Here is a 9,842-nt window from a genome sequence, read left to right as displayed (position 1 = left end):
CCCCCAAGGGCTGTAGGGTGGGGCTCAAAGGAGTCAGTGTGCTAAAATTTCTTCATTTTCCTTGTTAAGAATCAGAGGTGCTAGTTTCAAATCCTTTTTAGTCCGAAATCTGTATGCTAGATATTGAATAAGGTGGTTTTATTGTTTTTTGTCACTTTGAATAATATTTCTGTTCATGTTAAAAACAAAATCAACTCTCTGTATAAATATATCAGGTGACCGTTAAGGCCCATGGGCCTCTTGTTTATCTAGCCCCTACAGGGGCAACAAGCAGCCGGAATGTGTGTGTGTGTGTGTGTGTGTGTGTGTGTGTGTGTGTGTGTGTGTGTGTGTGTGTGTGTGTGTGTGTGTGTGTGTGTGTGTGTGTGTGTGTGTGTGTGTGTGTGTGTGTGTGTGTGTGTGTGTGTGTGTGTGTGTGTGTGTGTGTGTGTGTGTGTGTGTGTGTGTGTGTGTGTGTGTGTGTGTGTGTGTGTGTGTGTGTGTGTGTGTGTGTGTGTGTGTAGGGGGGGGGATTAGTTAACCCATAGGCGACAGGTCTAGTTTACAGCTGAGTAGACTCGAACAAGCAGAGTTAAGTATCTTGCTCAAAGATACAACACTGTGCCATGCTGTGACTTGAACCCACAACCCTTTGGTCACAAGCCCCGCTTCCTACCACAAGACTACCGTGCTTCCTTAAAAAAAAATCTTTAAATGTATTTCTTATTGATGTCTTATTTTTAGGCAGTATAGAGAGTGTTGAAGCGTATTTACTGCTGAAGGACATCAAAGTGTTGAGTGTGTACGAGAAACAGTCACAGACTCTTCTCCACCCATGCACTGTCACAGTGGACGCCGTCATGGAATGGTACAAGAACTCTGATTGGCAGTCGCACATCTCTACAATGTCGGCTACCATAACAACAGGTCTTGTGACAGTTACTCTTGGTCAAGAGCATTTCATGTGTTTTACAAGCCTACAAGAACAGCTGAAGAGGATGTTAAAGGTAATCCACTTGACTTACTGAGGTCAAACAACTGTGTGATAGCTAACATTGTCTAACATTGTTTGATCCCACAACTGTACTTTTAATTATATGTGTATTCAGAAAAAGATGATCGAAATAACATTAATCTTAGGATGTAAGTTGCAAACTGTCTGAAAATTTCACAAAGGTGATGCTGAAGGTACCCAACTCACTTTCCACTCAGTAACATTATACTGACAACGGGTAAACTAGTTTTTGGCATTACCGTAAATGCTGAATGTTAAGAAGGGAATAATAACTAGCATTTTTAAGGACTTTGGTATGTCCCAGCCGAGGGCGACAGAACCCATTCTCTACTCCATTTAGGCAACACTCAACACTAGGGCCAGAAAATATAAAGATCCCTTATGTTGCATTAGGGGCAGCCAATCAATTGTGGTTTCTTCAACATCCCCTCAGCTTGAGGCCCCACAACGTCCCCTCAGCTTGAGGCCCCACAGTAGTTGTGGTTTCTTCAACATCCCCTCAGCTTGAGGCCCCACAACGTCCCCTCAGCTTGAGGCCCCACAGTAGTTGTGGTTTCTTCAACGTCCCCTCAGCTTGAGGCCCCACAACGTCCCCTCAGCTTGAGGCCCCACAGTAGTTGTGGTTTCTTCAACGTCCCCTCAGCTTGAGGCCCCACAACGTCCCCTCAGCTTGAGGCCCCACAGTAGTTGTGGTTTCTTCAACGTCCCCTCAGCTTGAGGCCCCACAACGTCCCCTCAGCTTGAGGCCCCACAGTAGTTGTGGTTTCTTCAACGTCCCCTCAGCTTGAGGCCCCACAACGTCCCCTCAGCTTGAGGCCCCACAGTAGTTGTGGTTTCTTCAACGTCCCCTCAGCTTGAGGCCCCACAACGTCCCCTCAGCTTGAGGCCCCACAGTAGTTGTGGTTTCTTCAACGTCCCCTCAGCTTGAGGCCCCACAACGTCCCCTCAGCTTGAGGCCCCACAGTAGTTGTGGTTTCTTCAGCGTCCCCTCAGCTTGAGGCCCCACAACGTCCCCTCAGCTTGAGGCCCCACAACGTCCCCTCAGCTTGAGGCCCCACAACGTCCCCTCAGCTTGAGGCCCCACAACGTCCCCTCAGCTTGAGGCCCCACAACGTCCCCTCAGCTTGAGGCCCCACAACGTCCCCTCAGCTTGAGGCCCCACAACGTCCCCTCAGCTTGAGGCCCCACAACGTCCCCTCAGCTTGAGGCCCCACAGTAGTTGTGGTTTCTTCAACGTCCCCTCAGCTTGAGGCCCCACAACATCCCCTCAGCTTGAGGCCCCACAACGTCCCCTCAGCTTGAGGCCCCACAGTAGTTGTGGTTTCTTCAACGTCCCCTCAGCTTGAGGCCCCACAACATCCCCTCAGCTTGAGGCCCCACAACGTCCCCTCAGCTTGAGGCCCCACAGTAGTTGTGGTTTCTTCATCGTCCCCTCAGCTTGAGGCCCCACAACGTCACCTCAGCTTGAGGCCCCACAACGTCCCCTCAGCTTGAGGCCCCACAACATCCCCTCAGCTTGAGGCCCCACAACGTCCCCTTAGCTTGAGGCCCCACAGTAGTTGTGGTTTCTTCAACTTCCCCTCAGCTCGAGGCCCCAAAGTCCCCTCAGCTTGAGGCCCCACAACGTCCCCTCAGCTTGAGGCCCCACAACATCCCCTCAGCTTGAGGCCCCACAACGTCCCCTCAGCTTGAGGCCCCACAGTAGTTGTGGTTTCTTCAACGTCCCCTCAGCTTGAGGCCCCACAATGCCCCTCAGCTTGAGGCCCCACAGTAGTTACAACATGTTTGGGGCTACAGCAGGCCTTCTCTTCCCCCAAACCTACAGAAAATTAACAAAGTTGAAATATAACGTTGATGAAATAATATGTGTCTTCAATAAAGCTAATGGCTAGTCTAATATGAGGCCATGATTTGCATACTATTACGAAATTTAACGAAAAAAATATATATTGATAGTAAAATGTAACAAATAGATGTGAAGATAACGAAGTTTTATCTGAGGAAGTTTGCCATATTTACTTCCTGTCTTGTAATATTTGTTTAGAAAAACCGAAAGGCCAAGGGAAAATTTCCTTATAAAGAAAGTTCAACGTCAAAAACAAAAGAAACAAAAATGGAAAAGGATGAGGATCTGATCCTGGAGCAGACTACTGATGATCTGCGATCAGGACAGTTTCAGTATGTCCAAAATCCAGGTTTGTACTCATTGTTTAGTTCCCTTTGTATGCCCCACCACCATTGTGTTGGTTAATGTCCGCCCATCTGAACAACACTTTGTAAGACTTTGCGTTCACCTCCATTTCCTCTGATACAAAGGTTTCCATAAAGATCAATAAACATATGCAGGCACATCTTGTTGAGCATGAAATAATTGTATGAAATGTTGGTCACTGTGACCTATATTTTCTGCTTCACTAATATTGATTTAGACATCGTACTAAGCTCAACTTTTCTCTGATACTAAAATTCTCACAAACAAAGGCTTAATGGTTTGGGCAAGTTTATTATATGTTTTGTATATAACTGAAGATGGATAAAAATCCAAAGTGCATGATATGTTGAAAATATTGAAAGTAATATTACCATTTATCATATGAATACCCTGTTATGAAGTGTCATGCATAAAGCCATCACATCAGTTATGTAAAGTGTGTAATATCACTCAGGAAATGAGGTCACAATCGAATAGGAAGAATCAATGTGACAACACGTCATTGTGAATATTCGTTTCAGATCACAATTATACAGTTTACTTTGTATTATATGAGATAAAAAGAATCTGTAATTCTTTTTCCCTTCATATTAGATTAGCCACGAGGCTCGCAAACATGAAAAATCCAAAACTTGTATCATAAATCCAAAACTTGTATCATAAATCCAAAACTTGTATCATAAATCCATTATGAAGGGAAACTCATGACAGATCCTCTATATATTTCTAGTAACATGCCCTTGGTAATAATCCAACCCATGTCAAATACAGCTCATTAGAATACAAAAACATTCTATTTCATTGTTCTGCAATAGGCACGCCCCATACCCTGAGTTGATGTGCTGGTCCGCCTGGGTTAGTGCATGGTAGATACAGTACATTGTGTGTTATGTTGCAGATCTCACTTTGTTATTATGTTCCAGATCCTGATGTGGAGGCTGGTTCAGGGGAGATAACTTTTTGTAGTCGTGACAGTGCTGGGAACAGCTTGATGACATGGTGTTATGACGAGCCAAGAGTTATCTCCCATGTTAGCTTTACGCCAATTCCTTTTAACGTGCCCCGCGAAGTCAGGGCCATGGGGGAGTCAGGAACACTGGTAGGTCATTGTCAGGTATATCATTTAACATAGGAATACTAGTCTACCATCCAGTATAAAGAATATTGCAAAATGTTCATTAGGGCCTAGTATCGGAGATACGGGTGCCCTATAGTAATCACTCTGTCTGTCTGTCTGTCCGTCCACAAATTTTGTTCCTGGCTGATAACTTTGGTATTTATTGACCGATGTACATGAAACTTGGTCAAGATGTTCAGTTCACAAAAATACACATTGAGGTAAAAAGTCAAGGTCAAAGGTCAAGGTTAAATTTTGTATCTTTTCACTGGTGAACATTTTGGTATGACACTATGAAGCAATATTGCTCAGAATTAAACAAGGAGTCAACTGACCAAAGGTCAAGGTCATCGGGTCAGGGGTCAAGTTCAAATTTTGTACCTTTTCACTAATGAGCATTTTATGACATTATGAAGAATAGTTGTTCGGAACTACACAAAGAGACACACTGAGGTAAAAAGTTGAGGTCAATGGATAAGGTCATTAGATTCAAAGGTCAAGGTCAAATTTTGCATCTTTTCACTGATGAACATTTTGTTATGACATGATGAAGCAAAGTTGATCAAAATTAACATGGAGTCAACCTGACCAAATGTAAAGGTCATTGGGTCAAAGGTCAAGGTTAAATTTTGTATCTTTTCACTGTTGAACATTTTGGTATGACACTTTGAAGCAATGATGCTCAGAATTAAACAAGGAGTCTACTGACCAAAGGTCAAGGTCATCGGGTCAAGGGTCAAAGTCAAATTTTCTAGCATTTCACTAATGTGCATTTTATGACATTACGAAGCAAAGTCGGTCCGAATTTAAAAAGGAGTCAACTGACTTAAGGTCAAGGTCATTTTATGTTATTATGTATCAAACTTGTTCAGAACTTAACACAGAGTCAATTGACCTTAGGTCCAGGTTTTGTGTTTTTCACTGATGAACATTTTGTTATGATATTATGAAGCAAAGTTGGTCGGAATTAAAGAATAAGTCAACTGACCACAGACCAGGGTCACTGAGTTAATGGTCAAGGTCATTTGGGTCCAAAGGTCAAAGACAAAGTGGATCTCTGAATTTGACCCTGGCTCTTGATGGAGGAGGTGTATAAGGTGAAATAAAACAAATCAAAGCTAACAACTGAGTATTGCACCGGTATTTACATTTCTGTTAGCCCAGCAAATATGGAGGTGGAAGGAAACAAGACTCACATCATAGTACATGTAAAATGTATATTTTGCTTCCTTGCGAGTCCAAATGTCAAACGTCAAGCTCAGCTATATGGGCAGATTGCTTCTTGATGATTATGGGGGATATATTGCCACAAGACGGGGCCCTTACTGACCTGTCAGTGTTCTAGTTTTTTATAAGGCCGTCTTTGACAGAAGTATTATGATATGGGGTTGTCCGTCCGTCCCGCGTAAACTTTTGTTTGTCTGGCAATCTCCTCCTACATTTTTTGACCGATCTCTTTGAAACTTAGTATACATTATAATCATGATATGAAGTTGTGTCTGTCGCCCCTAAAAGAATTTTGATTCAACAATTTTTCCAAAAGTTATTGCCTTTTGTTCATTTTGATTTTTTGTCCAGAGATCTTCTCCAACATTTTTTGACAGATTTCTTTGAAAATTAGAAGGCTAAATAATCATGATATGTTGTTGTGTTTACTTGAAAAGAATTTTGATTCAACAATTTTTGCAAGAGTAATTGCTCTTTGTTTATTTCGGTATTTGATTTTTGTCCGGCAATTTTCTCGTACATTTTTCAACGGATCTCTTTGAAACTTGGTATACATTGTAATCATGATATGAAGTTGTGTCTCTCCTAAAAGAATTTTGAATTAACAATTTTGCAAAAGTTCTAGCCTTTGTTCATTTCAGTATTTGATTTTTTGTCCGGAGATTTTCTCCTACATTTTTAGCTCACCGCCCGAAGGGCAAGTGAGCTTATGCCATGGTGCGGCGTCCGTCGTCCGTCTGTCCGGCATCAACTTTTTACTTTAAACAACTTCTTTTCAAGTAACCAATAGGCCTAGGATGATGATATTTGGCCAGTAGCATGCTGGGATCAAGGGCTACCAAGTTTGTTCAAATAAATGACATTGACCCACTTTCAAGGTCACAGGGGTCAAATATGTTAAAATCTTCAAACAACTTCTTCTCAATAACCAAAATGCTCAGGGTACTGATATTAGGCCTGTAGCATGCTGGAATGAAGGGCTTCCAAGTTTGTTCAAATGAATGACCTTGACCCACTTTCAAGGTCAGTGGGGTCAGATGTCTTAAAATCTTCAAACAACTCTTCTCAATAACCAAAAAGGCCCAGGGTACTGATATTTGGCCTGTAGCATGCTGGGATGAAGGGCTACCAAGTTTGTTATAATGAATGACCTTGACCAATTTTCAAGGTCACAGGGGTAAAATGTCATAAAATCTTCAAACAACTTCTTCTCAATAACCAAAAGGGCCATGGTACTGAAATTCGGCCTGTAGCATGCTGGGATGAAGGACTACCAATTTTGTTCAAATGAATTACCTTGACCAGCTTTCAAGGTCACAGGGGTCTAATGTCGTAAAAATTTCAAACAACTTCTCAATAACCAAAAGGCCCAGGGTACTGATATTGGGCCTGTAGCATGCTGGGATAAAGGGCTATCAAGTTTATTCAAATGAATGACCTTGACCAACTTTCAAGGTCACAGGGGTCAAATGTTGTAAAATCTTCAAGCGACTTCTTCTCAATAACCAAAACGCCCAGGGTACTGATATTAGGCCTGTAGCATGCTGGGATGAATGACTACAAAGTAAGTTCAAATGAATGACTTAGACCCACTTTCAAGGTCAAAGGGGTCAAATGTTGTAAATTCTTCAAACGACTTCTTCTCAATAACCAAAAGGCCCAGGGTACCGATATCTGGCCTGTAGCAATCAGGGCTACCAAATTTGTTCAAATGAATGACCTTGACCCACTTTCAACCTAATGTCATTGTTTGACATTCAAGGTCACACTGATAATCTGCCTGTAGCTGTATTTTAGTCCACTTTTAAGATTACAAGTGTGAGATTAATACCAGGTGAGCGATGCAGGCCCATTGGGCCTCTTGTTTATAGGATGTCAGCTAACCACTCTTAGAATGATGCAGATCTTATTTCAATGTAAGAAAGTATATAACACTATATGGCATCCAACGGGTGTATATTTTTCCGCCCCTTGGCACTCTTGTTAACAGAATCAAAACTATTGATTGGATTTAATATGAAGTGTAGATGCCATATGCAAAGTTCTCAAGGAAAAGTAGACAGAATGAGTACACAAGTGTACAGCAGGTACAACCAACTCCCGGTGTAGTACCCGGTGTTGGTTCTCACTTATGTGTTGGTTCCCTTAGATCCCCTGTACCCTCCAGTACAAGGACACGGCCACTCATCCCCCTGTGTCTGGTTCTCACTGATGTATTTCTTCCCTTAGATCCCCTGTACCCTCAAGTACCAGGAAACGGCCACTCATCCCCCTGTGTCTGGTTCTCACTTATGTGTTGGTTCCCTTAGATCCCCTGTACCCTCCACTACCAGGACACGGCCACTCATTCCCCTGTGTCTGGTTCTCACTGATGTGTTGGTTCCCTTAGATCCCCTGTCCCCTCCACTACCAGGACACGGCCACTCATTCCCCTGTGTCTGGTTCTCACTGATGTGTTGGTTCCCTTAGATCCCCTGTACCCTCCAGTACCAGGACACGGCTGCTCATCCCTCTGTGTCTGGTTCTCACTGATGTATTTCTTCCCTTAGATCTCCTGTACCCTCCAGTACCAGGACACGGCCACTCATCCCCCTGTGTCTGGTTCTCACTGATGTGTTGGTTCCCTTAGATCCCCTGTACCCTCCAGTACCAGGAAACGGCCACTCATCCCCCTGTGTCTGGTTCTCACTGATGTTTTTGTCCCCTTAGATCCCTGTTCCCTCCAGTACCAGGACACGGCCACTTATCCACATGTGTCTGGTTCTCACTGATGTGTGTATTGGTTCCCTTAGATCCCCTGTACCCTCCAGTACCAGGAAACGGCCCCTCATCCCCCTGTGTCTGGTTCTCACTGATGTGTTGGTTCCCTTAGATCCCCTGTCCCCTCCAGTACCAGGACACGGCTACTCATCCCCCTGTGTCTGGTTCTCACTGATGTGTGTCTTTGTTCCCTTAGATCCCCTGTCCCCTCCAGTACCAGGACACGGCCACTCATCCCCCTGGGTCTGGTTTTCACTGATGTATTTCTTCCCTTAGATCCCCTGTACCCTCCAGTACCAGGACACAGCCACTCATCCCCCTGTGTCTGGTTCTCACTGATGTATTTCTTCCCTTAGATCTCCTGTACCCTCTAGTACCAGGACATGGCCACTAATCCCCCTGTGTCTGGTTCTCACTGATGTATTGGTTCCCTTAGATCCCTGTTCCCTCCAGTACCAGGACACAGCAAATCATAACCCTGTGTCTGGTTCTCACTGTTGTATTCGTTCCCTGAGATCCCCTGTACCCTCCATTATCAGGACACGGCCACTCATCTCCCTGTGTGTGGTTCTCACTGATGTGCACCTTTGTTCCCTTAGATCCCCTGTGCCCTCCAGTACCAGGACACGGCTACTCATCCCCCTGTGTCTGGTTCTCACTGATGTATTTCTTCCCTTAGATCCCCTGTACCCTCCAGTACCAGGACACGGCTACTCATCCCCCTGTGTCTGGTTCTCACTGATGTGTTGGTTCCCTTAGATCCCCTGCACCCTCCAGTACCAGGAAACGGCCACTCATCCCCCTGTGTATGGTTCTCACTGATGTTTTTGTCCCCTTAGATCCCTGTTCCCTCCAGTACCAGGACACAGCAAATCATAACCCTGTGTCTGGTTCTCACTGTTGTATTCGTTCCCTGAGATCCCCTGTACCCTCCATTATCAGGACACGGCCACTCATCTCCCTGTGTGTGGTTCTCACTGATGTGCACCTTTGTTCCCTTAGATCCCCTGTACCCTCCAGTACCAGGACACGGCCACTCATTCCCCTGTGTCTGGTTCCCACTGATGTATTAGTCCCCTTAGATCCCCTGTACCCTCCAGTACCAGGAAACGGCCCCCCATTCCCCTGTGTCTGGTTCTCACTGATGTATTAGTCCCCTTAGATCCCCTGTACCCTCCAGTACAAGGACACGGCTGCTCATCCCCCTGTGTCTGGTTCTAACTGATGTATGTATTGGTTCCCTTAGATCTCCTGTACACTCCAATACCAGGACACGGCCACTCATCCCCCTGTGTCTGGTTCTAACTGATGTATTAGTTCCCTTAGATCCCCTGTACCCTCCAGTACCAGGAAACGGCCACCCATCCCCCTGTGTCTGGTTCTCACTGATGTATTGGTCCTCTTAGATCCCCTGTACCCTCCAGTACCAGGACACGGCCACTCATCCCCCTGTGTCTGGTTATCACTGATGTGTGTATTGGTTCCCTTAGATCCCCTGTTCCCTCCAGTACCAGGACACGGCCACTCATGCA

General features: G+C 44.8%; 1 protein-coding gene across 4 annotated transcripts in view; it reads left to right on the top strand.

The window, feature by feature from the left end:
- LOC110441630 (vacuolar protein sorting-associated protein 13B-like) overlaps positions 1 to 9,842 on the top strand; it is a 59,920-nt gene extending 50,078 nt beyond the window's left edge. For 2 of the 4 annotated variants that reach the window (XM_021484825.1, XM_021484822.1), the window contains exons 14-17: positions 724 to 986; positions 3,039 to 3,189; positions 4,130 to 4,305; positions 8,020 to 8,745. In XM_021484825.1, the coding sequence (XP_021340500.1) occupies positions 724 to 986; positions 3,039 to 3,189; positions 4,130 to 4,305; positions 8,020 to 8,082 (653 nt within the window). In that variant the 3' untranslated portion in view covers positions 8,083 to 8,745. Of the gene's footprint in view, positions 1 to 723; positions 987 to 3,038; positions 3,190 to 4,129; positions 4,306 to 7,699; positions 7,958 to 8,019; positions 8,746 to 9,312 lie in introns of those variants that run through there. The other 2 variants (XM_021484824.1, XM_021484823.1) reach the window with 2 other exon arrangements.

Source organism: Mizuhopecten yessoensis, unplaced genomic scaffold, assembly GCF_002113885.1.
Source record: "Mizuhopecten yessoensis strain PY_sf001 unplaced genomic scaffold, ASM211388v2 scaffold716067, whole genome shotgun sequence".
Taxonomy (NCBI): Eukaryota; Metazoa; Mollusca; class Bivalvia; order Pectinida; family Pectinidae; genus Mizuhopecten; species Mizuhopecten yessoensis.
This window is presented reverse-complemented; position numbering and strand designations above follow the sequence as displayed.